This window comes from Thamnophis elegans, chromosome 10 (genome assembly GCF_009769535.1).
Source record: "Thamnophis elegans isolate rThaEle1 chromosome 10, rThaEle1.pri, whole genome shotgun sequence".
Classification (NCBI taxonomy): Eukaryota; Metazoa; Chordata; class Lepidosauria; order Squamata; family Colubridae; genus Thamnophis; species Thamnophis elegans.
The window spans coordinates 26,500,340-26,523,421 of NC_045550.1; the positions used below are offsets into that span (position 1 = coordinate 26,500,340).

A 23,082-nucleotide genomic window follows, 5' to 3' on the forward strand; every position below is an offset into this window, starting at 1 on the left:
AATGCCTTTGCTATGGCAGCGTGGCGGCTCCTGTTCCCATTGCTGCTCTTGCTGTCGGAGATGTGGTCGAAGACCGAGACTGATAACGTCACCCTAAAAGCGGAAAACTCCACAGATGAAACGGCCCCCACTAGGACGGCCCCCAGCGAAACGTCCTTCCCCGGGACCTCCCCAAGCGGGACCTCCCCAAGCAGAACTCCCGGCATGCAGACAGAAGAAAGTGCTGGTGAGATGGGAGGAAGTGTGGGCTATGTCCCAAAGGCATGTGCCCCTCTTTCCTTTGAAGCGAATTACCCCCCTTATCGACTTTTTTTTGTTTTGATTTTTTTGCATTGTTTTTAAAATCTTTGCTCATGCTGCTTATGTATCCCACCAATGTTTTCTCAGGCTGCCCCTGTGACCTGCATCCAGGCTTCTGCGACATCAATTGCTGTTGTGATTCACACTGTGGTTCAGAATGCAACCTTGGTGCCCCTGGGTGTCCCTTCTCTTTCTGCCTTCCAGGCAGTACCAGGTGAATATGAAGATTTTATTTAGCTTTCTAGACATCCTACCAAGGCTGGAAGCTTCAACTGGTCAAGAAGGCAATGGCACGGACAGGGATGGTTATGCCTCAATATATCTGTGGGACACCTCTGCTTTGTGAACTGCACCGGTGCTTCTGGGTGCAATTCAAGGTGCTGGTCATCACCTATAAAGCTGTACATGGTATAGGACCAGGTTATTTGAGAGATATCCTGCCTCCCATGATTTCTGCTTGGCCAAAATGTGCCAGCAGAGTTAGTACCCTCCGGATACCTTTGATTAAACAGTACTATCTTTTGGGACCCAGGAAGTGTGCCTTTTTGTGTGGCAGCATTGCCTCTTGGAATGAAACCCCCCTGAAATCCATGTGACTCCCATTCTGTTGGCATTCCGTAACATTTTAAGGACTGGCTGTTTTTACAGGCTTAAGGTTAATTTGAATGGAGAGTATTATCAAGTGTGTTTTTGTACAGAATGACCAGATGCCATTTTGTTCTATAGTGGTCTATTGTGTATTAAATGGTCAGCTGCTCAGAATTGAGCAGTACTTGAAATAAATAAATAATTGAATCTAGAAAACATATTGGAATCATATTTTTGTGATTGAAAAAAAGCACAGTTTTGGAATTGGAGGAGCAGCTTTTAAATTGCTTTTAATGTTAAGTTTTATTGTGTACCAAAAACCAAGTAACCCTTGAATTTAGCTCTATGTTTTGAAAGCTTTTGTTTGATATATATTGTTAATCTGAGTTTGTGTAAACAATGTTCTTTAAGATAGTTTTCTGTATTTGTATTTTTCCTTAGGGCTGTGAGTCGGGTGTGTTTGGAAAAGTCCCTGATTTTCCGAAATAACACTCCCTTCCATACTGAAATTCTTCCAGGTCCTGAGAGATGTATATTACTCTTCTGTATACAGTTAAATGATTGTAAGTTTGACTTTTTGTCTACAACTAATTATACTCTTCGATTGCAGCTATTCTCTGAATCTAATTTTAGGAATAGAAATACAAATCATAATGCTTATTTTCTGAAGATTAAAGGACAATATAATAGATTTTGTTTATCATTTTCATTTTCAAATCTTGTCATTTTTCATTTGTCATTATGGTTTCAATTTTTCTAAACACTTTCCTTTTCTCTCTATATTTCTTTCTGATATATTTCTGTCTGATTCTCTCAATATTTCTTTCTGATTCTCTCAATATTTCTTTCTGATAGTAAAATGATGTCTAACTCTTAGAATTCTATTTTTTTCATAAAAATAAACCCACAGTATTAGAAGAACATCTTAATTTAAATATATGAATAGTGTAGTATTATAGTACAGGTAGTCCTCAACTCATGACCAGAATTGAGCCCAACTTTATATATTGGTAAGAGAAATTTCTTAAGTGAATTTTGCCCACATTTTACAACTTTTCTTGTCACATTTGTTAAGTTAAATTAGTTAAGTGAATCTGGTTTCCCCATTGACTTTGCTCATCAGAAGGTTGCAAAAGGTGACCATATGACCCCAGGGCACTGCAACTGTCATAAATATGAGTCAGTTGTCAAGCCTCCGAATGTAAATCACACGACCATGGGGATGCTACAGGGGTCATAAGTGTGAAAAATAGTCATAAGTCAATTTTTCAGTTCTGTTGTAACTTTGAATGATCAAAGGACTACCTTTATAAGTAGTATATAGTATAATATACTTACTTTTCTCTGGAATAGTTTTTCCAATATCTATTTCATTAATAACTTACCTAGGAAAATTTGTACATCAAATCAAATTGGGGTATCAATACATAAAGCCAATTTGTCTGCTACAAGACTTGTACTGTGTAGATTTTTGTTTCTGTTAAAGGGCAAGTGATGTTTGATTTGAAAAATGCAACCTCTTTATACCTTATTCACCAAATATCTTCTATTATTCCATTTTTGCACAGATGCACAAATGCTTCTGCCCTAAACCAGTGAGATGGACAACTAATGTAACAGAAAAGGCATATATACAAGCCCTCTGACAAAAAAAAGGAAAGAACTTGCAAAAATTACACTATTATAGCTCAGATTAAAAAAGGATATAGAGAGGGAATAACATTTATTACATTTGCAATATGGGATGCCCTTTTAACACTGTGATGTTACTGTTGTGCTTCCCCTATCCGTATTTTATTTTTAGCCACACTGAACTATTTACAAGTGCCACAGAAGGTGACAGAAGTAAATTTCCCAGTACTTTTAGCACAATATGGAAGGCCATCATTCATCCCTTCAGAACAAGTTTGGCCGCCTCCATCTGCCTTTTATCAAGTGAGTTGGTTGTTCAATATCCCCCTCCCCCTTTGAGATATTTTTAGCAGTGGAAAAATGTGAAGCAGACCAGATTTAGATTTTTATAATTTTAGCCTTATCTCAACAAGGTAAGACTTGCCTAGTAGCTTGCAATGTAAGATTAGTTAATAATTATGTGAAATAGATGAAAAATGTTGGCTTTAAAAAAAATCAAGTTAAAGCTTAAGTTCTTTTTCTGTACGGGCTATTCTAGGAATTAGTCTTTTTTACCTCTTCTGTTTCCATTCCAGGTAGGAGATCCAATTCAGATTTATTATGCTGCCTCATCTACACTAAGTGTGCTTAAGCAACCTGTGGGCATTGGAACTAGTCAGATTTGCACTGATGAGAATCCTGCTGGTGAGCATTGAGTTTTTAGTAATGTTCTAGCACCAGGTCACAAAGTTTATTGGATTTGGTAACTGATTACAGGTAGTCCTTGATTAATAACTATTCATTTAGCTATAGTTCAAAATTATAATGACACTGCACAAGATTTAACAGTTGGTTCTCTTAGCATCCAGCTTGCAATTATTACAATTGCAGCAGTCTGCTGTCATGTGATTACCATTTGTGACCTTCATTGCCATCTTCTGACAAGCACAGTCAGAGGAGAAGCCAGCAGGAGGCGATCATATGACATCATGCCAAACAACTGCAGCTATCTGCTTAATGATAGCACACCAAAACTGCCAGAATTGCCAGTGTAAGTTTTGTATTTGTATTTGTATTTATTAGGATTTATAGGCCACCCTTTTCCCTGAGGGGACTCAGGGCGGCTTACAATCATTAGGGAGGGGGTGCAGTTCAAAAATAAACAATATGTGAACAAAGTAAAATAATAAAAACACAACTTGCATTCAACACTCAACACTCGGGTGGGGCAAATGAGAAGCTTATCCCCAAGCCTGTTGGGATAGCCAGGTCTTGAGGGCTGTGCGGAAGGCCTGGACGGTGGTGAGGGTGCGTATCTTGACGGGGAGGTCGTTCCACAGGGTCGGAGCTGCAACAGAAAAGGCTCTCCTCCGTGTAGTCGCCAGTCGGCATTGACTGGCGGATGGGATTCGGAGGAGGCCCAGTCTGTGCGATCTTATCGGTCAGAGGGAGGTAATCGGCAGAAGGCGGTCTCTCAAGTACTCAGATCCACTACCATGAAGGGCTTTAAAGGTGTTCAACAACACCCTGAAGCGCACCTGGAGATCAACAGGTAGCCAGTGCAGCTTGCGGAGGATGGGTGTTATGTGGGCGAACCGCGGTGCGCCCACTATCACTCGCGCGGCCGCATTCTGAACTAACTGCAGTCGCCGGATGCACCTCAAGGGCAGCCCCATGTAGAGCACATTGCAGTATTCCAGCCTAGAGATCACAAGGGCTCGAGTGACTGTTGCGAGAGCCTCCCGGTTCAGGTAGGGTCGTAACTGGCGGACCAGGCGAACCTGGGCAAATGCCCCCCTGGTCACAGCCAACAAATGATGGTCGAGAGTCAGCTGTGGGTCCAGGAGGACTCCTAAGTTACGAACCCTATCTGAGGGGTATAAAATTTGACCCCCCAGCCTGATAGATGGAACATTGGCCAAATTGTTGGGAGGGAAACACAACAGCCACTCGGTCTTGTCCGGGTTGAGTACCAGTTTGTTAGCACTCATCCAGTTCTTAACGGCCTCAAGACCCCGGTTCATCACGTCCACCGCTTCATTGAGTTGGCACGGGGCGGACAGATACAATTGCGTATTGTCCGCATATTGATGGTATTTTATCCCGTGCCTCCGAATGATCTCGCCCAGCGGTTTCATGTATATGTTAAATAGTAGGGGGGATAAGACCGAACCCTGCGGCACCCCATATTTTAGGGGCCTCGGGGACGATCTCTGCCCCCCGACCAACACCGACTGCGACCTGTCCGAGAGGTAGGAGGAGAACCACTGCAAAACAGTGCCTCCCACCCCCACCTCCCGCAGTCGTCACAGAAGGATACCATGGTCGATGGTATCGAAAGCCACCGAGAGGTCAAGGAGAACCAGGATGGACGCATGGCCTCCATCTCTGGCCCTCCAGAGATCATCGGTCAATGCGACCAAAGCGGTTTCTGTGCTGTAACCGGGTCTGAAGCCGGACTGGAAGGGGTCAAGGTAACTAGCTTCCTCCAAGGCCCGTTGAAGCTGGAAGGCCACCACCTTCTCAACAACCTTCCCAACGAAGGGAAGGTTGGAGACAGGACGGTAGTTATTTAAAATGGCTGGATCCAAGGATGGTTTCTTCAGGAGGGGTCTCACCACCGCCGTTTTAAGTGCGGCGGGGAAGTGCCCCTCCCGAAGGGAGGCGGTTACGACCGCCTGGATCCAGCCACGTGTCACTTCACTGCTGTTGGCAACCAGCCAGGAGGGACACGGGTCCAGAATACAGGTGGAGGCACTCACAGCTCGAATGGCCTTGTCCACATCCCCAGAGGCAACATCCTGAAACTCAACCCAGAGATGGTTTGCCAAGTAATCCTCTTGTGTCCCGGCTGGATCTGCAGCGGCGGAGTCCAAGTCCGACCGAAACCGAGCAACTTTGTCCGCTAAGAACTGGGCGTAGTCCTCAGCCTTACCCTGTAGGGGGTCTGCCACGTCCCTCCTATTTAGGAGGGAGCGGGTGATCCTAAACAGGGCGGCTGGGCGAGACTCAGCGGATGCAACCAAGGTGGCGATATATGTTCTTTTGGCAGCCCTCAATGCCCTGATGTAATCCTTGGTGCAAGTTGTCAACATTGCTCGGTTCGACTCGGACTTATCGGACCTCCACAAGTGCTCTAGGCATCTCCTCCGGCGCTTCTTCTCCCGGAGCTCCTCGGTGAACCAAGGAGGTCTCCGGGATCCGCTGACCCGGAGGGGCCGTAGTGGCGCAATCCGGTCAAGAGACTCCGATGCCGCCGAGTACCAGGCAGCAGCCAGAGTCTCTGCCAAACTGTGGGCGAGAGTATCAGGAATAACCCCAAGCTCCGTCTGGAACCTCGAAGGGACCATAAGTCGCCTGGGGCGGAACCACCTGGTCGGTTCCTCCTCCCTACGGTGGGGGTTTGGCCTCCGGAAGTCAAGCCTCAGTAGGCAGTGGTCTGACCACGACAGGGGTATGGTCTCATTACCCCTCAGACCAAGATCACACATCCACTGCTCCGAGAGAAATACGAGGTCGAGCATGTGACCCGCTGAGTGGGTTGGGCCCCGAATTACCTGGGTCAAGCCCATGGCTGTCATGGAAGCCATGAACTCCTGCGCCCCGTCAGAGTGTTCACCGAGCGATGGCAAATTGAAGTCCCCCAGAACCATAAGCCTAGGGAACTCAATTGCCAGCTCGGCTACTGACTCGAGGAGCGAGGGGAGGGCTGCTGCAACGCAGTTGGGAGGCAGGTACGTTAGCAGCAGACCCACTTGACCCTTGAGGTCCAACTTCACCAGCAGAGTCTCACACCCGACAAGCTCCGGAGCAGGGATCCTACGAGGTACTAGAGACTCCCGGATAACAATAGCCACACCGCCACCCCTTCCCTGGGCTCTCGGCTGATGAAGCACCTGAAATCCTTCTGGGCACATCTCTACAAGGGGGACTCCTCCTTCTGTGCCCAGCCAGGTTTCAGTAATACATGCCAGGTCTGCCCTCTTGTCAGAAATTAAGTCCCGGACGAGGGGAGCCTTGTGAACAACAGACCTGGCATTTAGCAACAGCAGCCTGAGACCAGGGTCCTGATTACTCGCGCCATCTGGCCTTGGAGTGGGACTCATAGGGCCGGAAGGAGGGATCTCTGTAAGATAGTGAACCCTCCTTCCCCGGTAATGGCCAGCCCTAAAGTCCCCGCCAGTATAAGTCATCATGGTCATGTGACATAGTATTTTATGACACTGTCACTTACTAAAAGTATTGCCAGTCTCAATTACTACCATTAAACATTGTTAAGTGAGGACTAACTATTTTTTCAAGAAGCCACCATATGCTGTAGTGTTTTTAACATTGCATAATTGATAGGAAAAATAAATACATTATTTAATTCTTGTAAATGGAGGGGGAGCAAATTTATGAGAAAGAAATGATAGATGGAACATAGTAATCTTAATTGTGAGCCCATGCCTAGGCGTAAGAACCAATGTAAGAAACATATTGAAATACAGCCTAACATTTTTGGAAAGAAATGTTTTATTGCCAGCACTGTACTGACAGATTGGAAAATTAAATTTTAGTCAGGGCAAAACTAATGAGCCAACTTTCAAATTCTTTAGGGCATTGTTAATTGTCATTCTTGAGTATTACTGATTGACATTTTAGGAGTGTGACAAATGGCAACATGGTTCCTAAGCAGTCTTACATAGCAGCTCAATTTTCAAAAATACCCAATTCTAGGTGGAGTCTCAGATTCTGGAAGAAAAGTAAAAGCTTAGTCAGGTACAGGCTTCTCCAATAAGATATGCAGTCTGATATGCAAATTCTGAAACTAGCTCTTTATAAAAGTGTTGGTTGTTATTGTTGTGATACTCTATCAGGTGACAATGTAGTCAGAACCTTTGAAGTACAAAGTTCAGTATATAAAAGATATACTGTACTGTGAAGGTGACATTGTCAAAAAATAAGATTCTGGAATTTGGCTGTTTATAACTCTGGTTGAGAGAGAGAGAAAGAGAGGGAAAACATGTATACCGTATATAAATATTAAAAATGTTAACTGCATTTTTTAACTCTTAAGTCAACAATTCCTGTCTGTCTGTCTTTTTTTACTTCTTACAGTATGTTCATTTCTTAGGTTTCCTGGAAAGTAAAACTACCAGCTGTATTAGGATCTTTACTGACCTGATGAGCAGTTGTACCTCTGACCCTGCATTGGATGCAGCTTCATATTATCGTAACTTCAGCGTATTGCAGGTGTAAAATCTGACCTCCCATGAAGCATATTAATTTGCTATTTTGTTTATTATGGTTTGTTGCACAGTCAGCCAAATATTTAGACCGGATTTGGCATTCTTGCTGGCCTCTTGAGTCCTTCCCAAAGATCTGGGATAGGCAAATGTGGATGTTGTTGCAGGATATAAGCTATTTCAAGTAAAATTGTCTTTTGCTTGTAATTGATTGATGAATTTGTCAATACTGAGGATCTCCAAATGGTTACTATTGTTGTTATTATTTTATTTCTTCGTTAAGATTATTGGCTGTCCAACTTCAGTGGACTCTTATGCATATTTATTAGTAAAAGTAAGCCTGTATACTTTTTATGTGTCAAAGAAAGAGGAGGAGGTGAATTTAGTCACTGCTTTCTTCTATAGAAAATTAGAAATTTGAGGAAATATTATCTCTTGGCCTGTTACTGGCAGGAATTCAAGTCCTATAAAAATGTATTGTATATGATATTAATGTAAAAGACAATTATGTTAACTAATATGAAATGCTAGCATTCTGGGAAAAGAGATAATATAATTAATTGCAACAAATGTTTGTATTATCAACAGCACCTGTGAAGTTCTGTGATAACAACTAAAGGAAGAGTCCTGATTTAGATCTGGGACTTTTCTAAAGAGAATTATTTTCCTTGTTTAAAAACAGATATCTCATCTAGGGAGATATCTTTTTTAAGGCAGGTGATCTGTGGGTTCAGCCCTATGGGAGCATTATAGGCAGACTCCCTCAAGTAGGTTTATGGTTAAATCTTTGTAAGTTGTTTTATATTTTATATATCTGATCAGACGAGGGAAAAGATACATAAATACAAATAAAATAGAAAACGGAGACATACATAGGCCTAAAATCAAGAATGTCTCATCAATCTAAACCCTTTCTCCACAGTTTTGTTTTTAGTGAGTAAAATTATATATAAATAGGAGACTTAGAACTTAGATACTACTATGTAGGATCAAAACTTACTTATAATTATTTTAGCTATGAAATCTCCATTTCACTTTCTTGCAATTGTTAGGTTTTAATAAAGAACTAAATGTTCTTTATTAAAACCTAACAATAAAACCTCTCAAAATAAATTTCATCTTGTTACTTCCTAAACATGGATATTAATAATTCAATGCATTGAAGCAAATAGAAGTTCAACAGCTCTTGTAGTGAAACTTTTGATTAGAATTAATTGTTTCTGCATGACTTATTTACAGAATAACCTGATCCTCAAAGATCACTTGTGGCAAATTCTGGAAACCAGAATATTGTTAGAAAAACTTGACTGCAGGTAGTCCTTGACTTACAATAATTTGAGTGTTGATCCTTCAAAGTTATAACTGCACTGACTTATGACTGTTTTTCACACTTATGACCTTCGCAGCATCATGATCAGAATTTGAATGCTTAGCAACTGATATGTACTTATAATGGTGGCAGTATCGCAGAGTCTTGTGAGTTTCTGACAAAGGGGAAGTCAGATTCATTTAAGAATCACATGATTCAGTTAACAACTGCAGTGATTCACTTAGCAACGGTCTTGCTTAGCAGGGGAAATTTTGGGCTCAATAGAGGTCATAAGTCGAGGACTACCTGTATTCCGAAACAATCCTCCATTCCTACTGAGAGAAGGGGAGAAATTATGCAGAAAATTGGGCTGTAAAGAAGATTAAAACCTCACATTTATGGCCTGTATGGGTTTATGGCAAAATGAGGCATCTATACTTTGGGTTTTCTTTTCTTTTTCAGGTCCCAGTCAATTTTAGCGATTTTCACCTCTTCGAGGTAAATTATATTGACTATTTCCATCTTTCCATTTTTAATTTAAGGAAATTCCATCTTGAAATAACATGGGATTATTTGGACTAATATGAAGTGGGAAAGGAAGTGGGGTTCTAGATATATTTAAGAAATTAGATTTGGAATGATAACTGGTTTATTTATGTTAGTCATGACTTGATGATTGGAATCAAAGAGGTCACTAGTTCAGAAGGAAACAAATAAGTGAGTTATTATGCAAAATTATGTGGAGTAATTTTAGAAATCGTAACATTTTAGAAATTATAAAATTTTCTGATTTAAATGGTTGTGATTGAATCATGTGAGGTGAAGTTTTTTTTTTAAATTGAGTATATGTTTTGGTCCTATACAGGTCCACATTATCCCACGTTCAGAGCCTGCAGCTCCTGGGCTGAATGGAAATACATGCCACAATGTTGTTTCTGAGGTATTTAGTTACATCAACAATTGCTTTTTTTCTATAATAGAAAAGGGGGAAAATAAGCTAAAGATTATTCATGAGCATATCTTGTTTTTTACTGATCTGTATTTGCTGTATTTCTAGGTGAATTATGAGATGGAGTTTAATGGGATCCATGGAATCCAAAAGGTTTACGTTCAGTTCAAATTGACCAATATATCTGGGAATCCAGGAGTCACATTACAACAACGTTTTTCTCTGCATTTTGGGGTCAGTACTTATATCTTCAGACTGGGTTCAAAGTATACAACTAAACTTTCTATTGTATTTAACCCAGTGGCAAGAGTTTCTGAATTAATGTTTGTTGTGTCTCTCGACAGCTTTGATTCTGTATAAATACAATAAATGCGCCTTAGCACCAAGCAAGCTGGTAGACATGGTTCCATATCAATTTCATGGCTTTACGCAATTGCATAAAGATCTGCATTGTGGAAAAATTGTTGCAAGGATGATGTAGAAGTCTAGATTCTTTTCTGTCCCACCAAAGTTTCAGGCTTCTTAAATAAGAATTTTTTTTAAAAAAATGACATTGGGCTATATAGCACTATAATGTAGACTAATATGGCAGCTAGAGAAGGGTGCTATTTTTAATATAGAATAGCAGGCAGTTTTAAATATGTTTGCTGAAATTAAAGGGGGAAAGTATGCATGGTTTTGGAAACATTACTATCTGGCTAGCTATTACCAGGGGAAAAAAATGATAATCCACATGTTGCTTAAATAGATGTGAGTTTTGCAACAAACATTTCAATGGACCAGAGCACTTCCTCACCAGTAATCAAATACCCAGATTTAGCAGGAATTAAATCCAGGTAAACAATCAATCAGTAAACAACAGCCTAATTAAGGAACTATGAAGGAGAAAAATATTCCCTTCCAGCACTGACAGAGCGAGCTGCTGTAGATATACAGAGAGCAAACCCCACTCCTCTACCACAGAAGAGGTTACCTAGTCAGGGTGACCAAATGTATGCAAGGAAACAAACAAGCTCATAAATCACTAAGAACTCAACATGCACAGGGATTTTAGAGGGATTTGTTTGCTATCTATATGCTTTTCATGCTTTCATTGTTGGATTGATTTATGATTTTTTTTCAAGTATTTTAATATATTTTAGTGTCTATATCTCTAGCCTAGATAGCTTCAAAATAACCTATTAAAATACCTTTTAATAAACAATTCTACCATATTAAAGCACTTTGGAGTTCTTTTTAAGTAGAAAAGTTGGACAAATACTTTAAATGTATCAATTGTACAGCAGGTAAACATTTAAAAAGCCTGAAAATATATTTGGTGGGTATGAAACTCAGATATACCTAAAATATGACCTTTAGAAATCCAAAAGTATGGACAGTCTTAAATATTTCTGGACAAATCCTTATTTTCTTCTCAATATTTGATAATTTAGATAAATACAATTGATTATGTTTTATTTGCTTTTTCCCAATTCTCTGTCATTTCCATATGGATGTCTTTCATCCATGGATGTACAATTGATATTATAAGATGTATTGTTTCATTCTTGTTTGATTAATCTCTCTGATAATTTCTGAGTTGCCTTGCAATTCACTATTGTATGGTATTTCAGTTTTTTACTTTTTTTTTTAAAAAAGTCTTCCTTACAAATCTTTATAGACACAGTTACAGCCAGTGTTCTTGCCACAGTAGGAGAGTTGTTTGATATTGCATTTTTTCCAAGACATTTTTCAATTTTCCAGTCTATTCTATTTTCCTGATACAGGATTCCATAGTAGTGTCCTGAGTACTAAGAAGGTCAATTGGATACTGCCACCTGCTGGGCATTTTTAAAGGAGTACTGGATAACAAAAATGTAGGCATGCATGGCCCTGACCTGAGAAAGGTCAGACTCATTTCTTTGGCATTCTAAATGTAACATTCTCTCCCTACCCCTTCCTGCCATTTTTCTGTTTCTTACAGAGCAGAAGACCTTCTTTGACCAAACGAAGAAGTGGAAATCCTGGCTATATCAAAGGAGCACCACTAAGAGCTTTATATAATGGGATCCAGCAACATGTATGTTTTCTTACTCTATATTAAATTATGTTTGTCAATAGATGTGTGGGTATAAGCTTTAGACTAGAAATGGCAATCCTTTTTCTTATGGCGTGCCAAAATTGTGCACACGTGCCTACACCATTTCTGGCTTCCAGAGGGCTGGGGGAGGCCGTTTTGCCCTCCCCAGGCTTCAGAAAAGCCTCTGGAGGTGGGGATGAAGGGAACGAACTTCTGGTTGGCCTGCTGGAGCCATTTTTTTCACTCCCCTGTCTCCGAAGACTCTCCTGTAGCCTGGGGAAGGTGAAAAACGGCCTCCCTCGGCCCTCTGGAAGGCCGAACATCAGCTGGCTGGCGCTGCACATGCACGCTGGAGTGGACAACTGGGGTGCCAGCAAATACGTCTCTGCGTACCACCTGTGCCACCTGTGGCATGCGTGCCATCACGGCTTTAGTCGATTGTCCATTGGAAAGCTTTTATTATCCAAGAACATAATACAGAGAAGTTTTCTGTTCCTATGGTTCTTGAAACTAACATATAATTGTATGAAAATAATGCCTTTTGGAACCAGGTTAAGAAACTATATTGCATTTTTACCCACAATCACTAATAAGAGTGTTGTCATTTATTGTGTGAAACCAGCAGTTACTTGTAATAGATTTTTGATCCAGTAATTCCAATACTTTTTTAGTTTTAAATAATAGCAATTCCATTTTTTTTCTTTCCATTCTTTTTTTCCCCCGGGTAGGGGTGGGGGGGTTCTATGTATTTGGTTTTTTTTTTAATTCTTTGATATCTATTCCACAATTTTCAAAAGCTTTTTAACCCGTAACAAGAAATTTTGTGTCTATTATAAAGTCAAGAGGGAAGTAGAATATGCCTAGTCTTAATTTTATAAGTGTATATGAAATGTATATTTGATATAGCATATGCTATATATTTATGCTGATAAATAAATAAAGGGAGACTAGTATAGATCTATTTCAAGCTATTTAGCTCTCATCAGCTAGCCATACCCAAGTTTGGGAATCGACTTGGGCATACCAGGGGTTGTGACTTTAAGGATATAGCATATCTATATATATATATACAGTTTTCCAGAGGTAGAATAGGCAGGAAACCCTATACCACTTCAGACAAATGGTTGTCCAATCTTTTCTTAAAAACTTCCAGTTTTGGAGCATTTACAACTTCTGGAGGCAAGCTGTTCCACTGCTTAATTGTTCTAACTGTCAGAATTTTTTTTCCTTAGTTCTAAGTTGCTTCTCTCCTTGAGTAGTTTCCATCCATTGCTTCTTGTCCTGCCTTCAGGTGCTTTGGAAAATAGTTTGACTCCCTCTTCTTTGTGACAGTCCCTGAGATATTGGAACACTGCTATAATGTCTCCAAGTTATTTATTACAGGAAGTCAACAGATACAGCTTAAAAACCTGAATTTATAGTGGTATAAATGTTTAGAACTGGGATTCGCTTGGAATATCCCCAACTGGCAGTTTTATAATTATGGGTACAGGAATGAGGGAAACCATGCACATTAATAGATCAGTTAGCAATAAATTTGACATTTTGGTTAAAATAAAAATACATGCAAAATACACATAGTACCTTCATAGGAGAACACATTATTGCAGTACCAGTCAGAGGTTTTAATAACAAAAAACAACTTTGTGAATATAATAGTTGGTTGTACTGTGACCTTCAAATCCTGGTGGGCTGCCAATCTTTCTTATTTCTTTGTTATATTTAAGCAGCAAGTACAACATCGAGGAATTCCTGATAGCTCCCTTACTACTGTAAAACTTTTTTTAAATGAAGGTTTGCCAAAAGAATAATGAAATCTTCGCAAGGAAGAATTTTACTGTTTGACTAAACCAGCAAGACACTCAATTTGTTTTTTAAAACTTTAGCAGCCTGTTTTACTATTCAAAATTTGTTCATGTCATAGTTTTACAAATAATAGATAAAAGTTATATGTGGTACCAGTATCAATCTGTAATTTGTTTTGTGGCTCCACTATATTCTTGTTTAGTTTCATAACACTCCCTTTCCTCAGGTAACCATTTTACAGAACCAAGCTAATGGCCACTGCTCAGCAGTTGAGAGATTTACAGTACAATTTGGGGAGAACGTGAGAACGGGCTGCCAATTCAGGTAACATCTTATATAGCCATTTACATTTTTGCTCTTCTTTTTTTTGTTAATTTTTTTAATTTTTATTTTTCAAAACAAACACAACACATAAAATCTTCCTTCTTTACATACTGTAGAAAGTGTATCAGTTGATTACAAAAGGCTTTTGTGCATCTCTTCCACAGTCATCAAGCATAATTCATATTAACTCAAGTATTTTAACTCAGATATTTATACATGTTACCCTTATACCTCCATTTTTATTTGACTATAATTGTTTAAACGTCCTTCATCATAAAATATACCAATATTTAATACATAACCACATACTGGCATTTCATTTAATTCTAAAATCCTCCAATAACACTGAATCCTTATGTCCTATTCTAGCTAAACATCCATAATATTTAATAACAAACTTTTCTAATCCTCCTTTCCAAAACACTGTTTGCAATTTTCATCCAGTTTCCTTACGTTGTACCCATACATATATATAGGTTGTCATCATTATCCCTCCTTTATAACATTTCCCCCTAATAATCAAAACTTAACTGTATCTAACTTAGTTCTTTTTTATTAACCTTTGTATATAATCCAAAAGGATTTCTAATCTTCCTTTCATGGGTACCATTCAATATTCATATCCAATTATTATCATAACACTACACATTGTATACATTATTATCATTATCAATTATTTATTTAACTATATCTAATATCACTAAATTTCATTGTTTTACTAGTTTTAAGTTATATTCTTCCATCTATCAATCTGTATCTTTCCCATAACAAAACAATCTTATATCTTCTGCCATTTGTGGTACTAATCCTCTAATCATCTTCTTGATTAGCTTTGTATGGACTTCTCTTAGCAACTCCTTGCTTATAAAATCTCTCATATAATCTTGATGCCCTCTTTCTGTTTCCTTATTTAGTTTGTCTTTGATTGTCAGCAGTGTTATCAATGCTTTTGCTCATAGAATTTCTTTCTTTAAGCCCATAGATTCTTTAATTTTATCTTCTTCTATATCTTGACCTTTGGAATAGATTTCCTCTCCATTTAATTCCTATTTCTGTATTCCATTCTTTGCATTTTCAGGAAAAAACCAATTACCATAGATATCAGCAGGTTTAGTCTCTTTATATTCATTTTCCACTTCGTTTTTTTGAGTTTCAATCACCCCGTTTTGCATTTGATGAACATTCTCAATTTTTTCATCATATTTTCTTGTTATGTGCTCTAGGTATTCCAGTTTTTTCTCTACTATATTTGATAATTTCTGTAGTTCTGAAAATATATTTTGCAAAGTTAAGACCTCTATTTTCTCTTGAGGTTGTGTCATGCTAACAAAGACAGCTGCTCTAGCTTGGAAGGTTAATAAAATTAAAGCATAGATTCACAAAGAACGTTGTTTTCACTTTTCTCTGGTTGAAAATATACTTCAAAGGGACATCTGTGTGTTCTTATCACTCTGTAGCCAAACAGTAAAACCTTGTGGTGCCAAGTCAAAGCAATCCGTGAAAAAAAAAACACGTTCCATTTTGAATACACAAAGCTCCGATCAACAAAACCTCTCAGCCTCCGAGCAGAAACACTGTTAAAGAGTTTCTTTTTGTATCTTTTTTGTATTTCAAATTAGAAAAAGAGGTCCAATCTTTAAATGAATTAGAAAAATACCCACAGCAATAAAAGAGGAAAACTTTAATCTATAAATTACAGAGAGTCACAAAGAGAAGATAGAAGAAGAAAACTTAATCCATCCGTTTCAAAAGGTTTGCATAGATTTGATCCATGAAAATAATATTTAAAAAGTAAAATAACCACTGTCCAAAACCATTCCAAATTTAATTCCGCTGTTTGATTCTTCTATTCAATTTAAATTGATTTTTGAGTTTTTATGGCAGTCTCTTTTTTAAAACAATAAAAAATCCTCACCAGCTGGAAACACTTTCTCTTTCCATATCCTTCCGTTTTTGAGCCGCCCCGACTTTGTTAGCCTTGGCTGGATTTTTTGTCGCTGGCTTGAAGAACTTCTCTTGCTTCTTTCAGGGATTTTGCGATATCCCTAAGATCAGCAAGACGTATTCTTCCTGTTCACCATCTCTTCGGGACGGTTTAGGTCTGTTTGAACCACCCAGCGGCAAAAGTGTTGGTTGTAGTCTCAGAGCATTGAGACCACACAACCATATCGTCGTTGCATTGGCTCCTCCTCTCTACATTTTTGCTCTTCTAATTCAGGTTTCAGATGTACTGTATCAGTTTTGGCACATAAAGTGAAGAATTTTGCTAAATATTCTCCATCATATACTATATGTTCATTGAACATTGAAGAACTTGTGTATAAACATCTCCACAAATATTTCCAGACAATTACTTCCTGAGATTCCAGTTCTAAAAGGACTGGATCTTTGTGTTATCCTTCCTTTATAACTTAGCTAGTTTTCCCATGTAGATTTTTCTCACTGTATTAATAGGAGTAACGTTAGTTCTGTTTAATATCTTTTTTGGTGTTTCATATTTTTGACACATGGTGGCTTGGTCTTTCGCAGTATACCCTTCAAACCTGAGGAAAGAAGTTGTAATAACTTGCAGGAGCCATTTTACCAAGCCTTCGAAGGAGGACTCAGCACAGGGCATTTGGCCATAATTGGCAATGCTGATCCAAGCCATCCAGAGCAATGGACCAGAGTTTTTACCCAGAGGTGTAAGTTGCAGGTAATATGAGAAAGAGTATCCATCTATAGTTTCCTAATAAAAGTTTTGTCACAAGTACCAAAACATATCCTCTCTTATTTTTTCAGCTATATCAAACTAGACATAATTTGTTACAGTCACTGTACATTTGCAGCTTTGTATTCGGAAAGAATTTTTTTCCCCACTGGAACCAATGTGCCTGCTGTACATTGTTTGTTCTTCCCACAAATGGAGAGATGGAGATGACAGAACATTCTGTATCCCTTTGTAGTACTGTGAATTATGTTTTGTACTTGAATGTAAATGTTGCAGTAATTCTGATCTTACTTATGATTATCAACAGGAAGTATTAGGGCTCCTATTATCTAAATTTTGGTATTTTTTTTCTAGGATGGGCATTGTATGATTCCTGTTTCCCTGGAGATTCAGGTGATATGGGCTAATGTAGGCCTCTTATCTAATCCACAAGCTCAAGTGTTGGGTGCACGGTATTATTACCTCTGCAGACCTCTTAAGGTTAGTTTTACATAATGCTGAATTCGAAAGTCATACTAAACTAGGATTTGTTTAATCTCATTTTGTTGAATAAGTAAAAATAATCTGAATTCCCATATTATGTTAAGCAAATGAAACAAATTGCATTATGACTTAACATGTATGAACTCAGTATCTTAAGGTTGTTTTCTGATTTCATGTGTCACATTAAGTTCTAGTTAAATTAAGTGATTGTCTTGATTTATTCATAAATTAGGAATTTTACTAATCAGATTATCTGAATTCAGACATAAAAGGGAATTCTAGTTTTAAAACTAAAGGATGCTTTATTTCATCAAAGGAGATAAAGAGCATGTGTACATTTACCATATTTTTCAGAGTATAAGACGCACCCTTTTTCCTCAAAAAAAGAGGCTGAAAATCTGGGTGCGTCTTATACATCGAATACAGCATTTTATGCCTCTTGAAGCCCCCCCCCTTCACCAAAATGGGTGTGCATACCTTACGGAGGCTTTCAGAAAGCTCCTGGGGGCTGGAGAGGGCAGAAATAAGCAAAAAACGGCCATTTTTGCCCCCCCTCAGCCCACAACAGCACTCTATAAGCCTCCATAAGGCTATGCATGCAATTTATTTGACAAAAAAAATGGACCTTTTTTCTCGTTTTTGGTCTCCCCACCCCCCAGGAGCACTCTGCAAGCCCCCCCCCCCAAGGCTATTCATGCATTTTTTTTTTTAAGGGGGAGGCATTTTTGCAAAAAATGGACTGTTTGGGGGAAGTTTGCAGAGTGCAAAAACATTTTTTTCCTTTTGGAAAGCTCTTAACTGATTGATGAGAATTACATTGATCAAGTGCTGTACCAGCAGAAACAAAGTCTTAGGTGCTGCAGATTGTCAGCGATTTCCTTCTCCAGCACATGGATAAATACACCTGGAAACATCTACATACCTAACTACTCTCTCTCTCTCCCTACCTACCTACTGTATTTCTCTCTCTCCCTCCCTCTCTCTCTCTATATATATATCTATCTATATCTATCTATCTATCATCTATCTATCTATCTATCTATCTATCTATCTATCTATCTATCTATCTATCCCTTTATCTACCTACCTACCTACTCTCTCTCTCCCCCTACCTACCTACTGTATTTCTCTCTCTTTCTCTCCCTCTCTATCCCTCTATCTCTCTACCTACCTATTTTTTTAAAAAAATGCCACTTCAAAACCTTGGTGGGTCTTATACTCCGGTGGGTCTTGTACTCCAGAAAATATGGTATATATGTGAGACTAAAAGAGCTGAAGGCCTGAAGTGACCATTACATTTTATATTAAGAAAAGAACATTATAACAATGACAGAAATGCTAGTATGTACAATAAATATTAAATAAAATCTAGATTTTCTGACTTCCAAGGACTTTATATCTCCAGGGCCTTTGGATTGCTTTACTCATAAGCCATTAAGTAGCACCAGAAAGTTCTGTGCTATGTAAGACTTTTAAAGAACTATAACATTCTGCCAAAAGAACAAATTCACTTACACCCTATTGAGCTATTTAGACACAAGCCAGCCAAAGAAAATTGCCTATTACATTTCATTTTAAGGAAAGGGCATTATGATAATAATGACAGAGGTTCTAATATTTATAATAAATATTAAATAAAACTGTGCTTTCAAATCATTCTGGCAACTGTCCAGACAGCTGCCGGAATGATTTGATTACATGCATCTAAATAATCTCTAGGTTCTGTGGACTTCCTTTCTGTATTTATTTTTACTTATGTGATGAAGAAAGTAATGATAAGTCTAGAAAGGATCATCATTTTTCTATACCAATTCCTTTGTTATAAAATATCCTGTCTAGGAAACAGGAAGAATATTCATGACACACAGCTACTTTTTATATCCAAGACCCTTAACAAATGGCACAGGTCTTCTCTTAAATATTCTATTCACTTTAAGATGAAAGGAATAAATAGTAGTCTTAAATTATAAATAGTTCAGTTAGAAATGAAAGAGTTTTGTCCTACATTTTGTTCCTATCCTTTCCCTACATTCTTTCCTCAAAACACTTGATATACGGTAATAGCTAAATAATGTTATATACTCTGTTTTCTTTCAGTCTCTGGGTATTTATATGAACATGTTGCCTTTAACAAGTACAGTTACCTTCACAGATGTTACCAAATGGCCAGAGTCACCACATGGTCAACCTGACGTTTATAGGAAACTTCCATTTGATTTCTTCTTCCCTTTTAAAATGGCATTGAATGAAGCTGGGAATGATTCATGTAACATATTGGGCACTTTGCTGATGTCATTAATGTTTTATGGAATATTTGTGAGCTAATACAGAAAAGAGTAGCATTTCATGTAACATGGAATCAAAAATGGTTGCATGATGAGTGATCGAGTGTTTAAGATTGAGCGCTAGTTTTTTCCCCTAAATTCCTAAAGGAAGGAGGCTCTGCCACATCTATGTGTCAGATAATTGAGATGCATCCCAACCAGTCTAAAGGTTGCATGGAGGATTATGTGGACATTTTGTAAACCAATAGTCCATAATGAATTGACCATATGCTTCCTATGCATAACATTTAATGTTTAGCCCCTGACAGCAATTGTTCCATAAGTGATTGCTGTTTCTGTTTATGGATGGGCTCTGTGTGACAGGCTTGCTACCAGCCTTGCTACCAGCCTGGGAGATGTAAAAGTGGGGTTCAAAAGCAATACTGGTAGAAGTTCTTTTTGTGTTCTGAATTTCTGTTGTCTGTACAACTCCTTGCCTTTCTTCTGCCTAAAGGTGTGTTAGCTTTGAACCAGGCATCTTTAGATTACCAGTGACCAAAAAAATCCTTAATCATGGACTCTTAGTATCTTTTTTCAAGATGAACTATATCAAAAGTATGAAGAATCCTGTAATTTTTAGTATACATTTTTCCTATTAGGAGTATGATTGAGATATTTGATAAATTACAAGTCAGTAATTATCACAAGTACTTAGCTTCATAGGTATTATTTAACAGCTAATCTTTTAATTAAACAATGTTGATGCTGTTGTTGCTGTGACTGTTTAGAATACCAGTTCTTCATTTGTAGGATGTTCCAGTCTTTCCTAAAAGAATGAGCCTGAACCACCAAAAGCTATAATATAAATCTATATATGTGCCTTAATACCAGAATCACTCTTTAAATTGAAAATATTTGATGAATATTTCATTAAAATAATACACACACACAAAACTGGGAATTTAATGAGCGTTGTAATCTATGACGTTTTCCACTCTCATGTTTTAATGTTTTCATTATCAATTACTGCGTTGTATAAAGTTGTGTTTGCAAATATATACTTTGAAATGGTGATATACAGTGGATGTGACAAATTATATCACTGTTCATTGTAGTTTCATATAGTGTTAAAAATTCTAGCATGCTTTCAGTAATTATACTTTGAATTTCCCTTTGCTCAAGCAATTGAACTAATTGAATTCTTATGAATGATTGTTAGCATTTCGCAGCCATACACAATAATGTTAGCCGCTCTTTAATATTTTAAACCATAAATCTTTTTGGTACCAAATTACTTTTATGTTAAATCCACATGAATGAATGAATGAATGAATGAATGAATGAATGAATGAATGAATGAATGAATGAATGAATGAATGATATCCTTGAGAAGCAAAGGATATTATCAGGGACTAACTCAGAAGGTATTCTTACATTCAGTTTACTTAGCTTTAGGTATTCAATATTTCAGAATAGTAATGGATCCCTGTGGATCTATAGATCCTTTAAGTTAATAATTTCACAAGAGGAATTATTAAAATAACAAGCATTTTAAACTGTTACTAGTTTTATCAAAACATGCATATATAGATTAGATATTGAATTACCTCCCCACATCAAACCTATTTTGATGAAAAGTAGATATGAATTGGAAACGATTTTAGGGTTTTAGGACGAAAAGTTCATGTTGCATGTACAAAAAAGTGTTGAAATAAAGTTGGATTTAATCTTTTTTTGTATCTTATGTATTCTCATGTACATATTATTCAGCTTTTTTACCTGAAAAAGTTCATACTGTAGCCATGATGATCAGCTAGAAAGAGAATGCTTTTCAAACCTCCAGCTAACATTTCAGAATCTTTTTGAATCGTATAGCAGACAAATACAGTGACCTTCTACCTTGTCAACTTTAAAATAAGGACATTCTATGAAAAACTAATTTCAGAGTCCAAATAGGAGAGTTAGCAATTTATGACTTTCCAGTTGGAGTGCAATAAGACAGTGCTTGGCCAAAAGTCTGGCTTCTCTGTTTTCAAAATACACAGGGTTGTAAGTATTGCTGGAGTACTTGTTCTCAGCAACTGTGTTTAAATATGTTTGCCTTTTCACAACAAGCCCAAAGAAATCACATTAGATTTAAATGATGCTCTAATTCTCAGCCCTATGTGCAATAGAAATTTGTATAAATAGGCTGCTTTTTGAAATGGCAAGAAACTAAGGCGGTTTCTCTTAAACATGTATGCATCGAATATTTCTTTCATAAAATGTCATTGAGTATACTATAAATAAAGTGCATAATCCACATATAATCTCAAACCCAATCTTTTGGGATGCTTGGGTGAAAGGTTCCATATTGTTGCAAAGATATTGATGTCTATCTGAATAATAATACTTAGTTTATTTCATATGCAATCTTTTCTTAAGTCAAAGAATTGATCAAAAGTATGGAACGTTACTTTATTATCTTTATACAGCTTATTAAGATTTAACTGTTTTGAATTATATGTGTCTGTAAAGATAAGTTGCTATGAGCTTCCATCAAAGAAAATCAAAATAAATAAAACACCACTGTGCAGCACCATTAGAAAGGTTATAAAATAGGTGATACCTTATTTCAGCACGTATGAACTATATTTTGAGATTTGAAAGTAAAAAGTGAAATTTGACAATTATGTAAATTGATGGAATTCTGTGCTGTTACTAATTATTTTTCCTATTTATATATTTTTTTACTATGTTTTCTTAGGGTGCTCAGCACAGCACCCAGAGTTAGTTCCTTTTTGTGTGTTTTGGTGTGCTTTGTGTCTCAAGATTCTATTATCAAATTACATATTAGATAACATGGCAATGTAAGTTTTTTTTAATATTGTCTAATGAAAGCAATAAAATCTTTATTACAAAAATTTTAGTATCTTCAAAAATTGTAAGTTGGATTATATTTTATTGTTTTAGATTTTAGAAATTATTTTTTAAATAGTTGAATTGAAATGTCAATTTAGGATGATTTGATTCAGTACTGATGAAAATAATTTGTTACTTGGTCTGCACTTTTTGTAAGCATTTTAATTAAAGTATTTTTTAAAAAAAACTATTCTGCCTTTTTATCATAAACCTCAAAATGATTACTTTTGTTTGAAGTGATTCTTTTTTATGTTAAATATTGAAATTACAAAATTAAATTGGTGCATTTTGATAACTTAATACCGTAGCATTAATAGAATTAATGCTGGTGAGAGTATATCCTTCCAGGTACACAGTTTTTCCTTAGTACAATATATTCCTTCCCATCAAAAGTTAGCATTTATAGTAGCAAGAGTCCGTGTTCTCACATTTAGCAAAAGTGTAAGAAAGTCATATTGGTATAGTAAGAGGAAAGGCTTATAGATTTTAGCACTTTCATCTTCAATTCCATCATTCATTTAACACTTTAAGAACTCACTTTCATCTTTGT

At 37.3% G+C, this 23,082-nt stretch overlaps 1 protein-coding gene across 1 annotated transcript; it reads left to right on the forward strand.

The window, feature by feature from the left end:
* On the forward strand, nucleotides 1-22,697 carry TCTN3 (tectonic family member 3). Its single transcript, XM_032225982.1, has 14 exons — nucleotides 1-226; nucleotides 388-514; nucleotides 1,330-1,451; nucleotides 2,693-2,823; nucleotides 3,096-3,204; nucleotides 7,616-7,734; nucleotides 9,499-9,534; nucleotides 9,902-9,976; nucleotides 10,094-10,219; nucleotides 11,949-12,044; nucleotides 14,077-14,174; nucleotides 16,704-16,869; nucleotides 17,239-17,364; nucleotides 19,465-22,697. Exons 1-14 carry the CDS (start codon nucleotides 13-15, stop codon nucleotides 19,690-19,692), a joined length of 1,773 nt encoding a protein of 590 aa, XP_032081873.1. The 5' UTR covers nucleotides 1-12; the 3' UTR covers nucleotides 19,693-22,697.
* The last annotated feature ends 385 nt before the right edge of the window (nucleotides 22,698-23,082 follow it).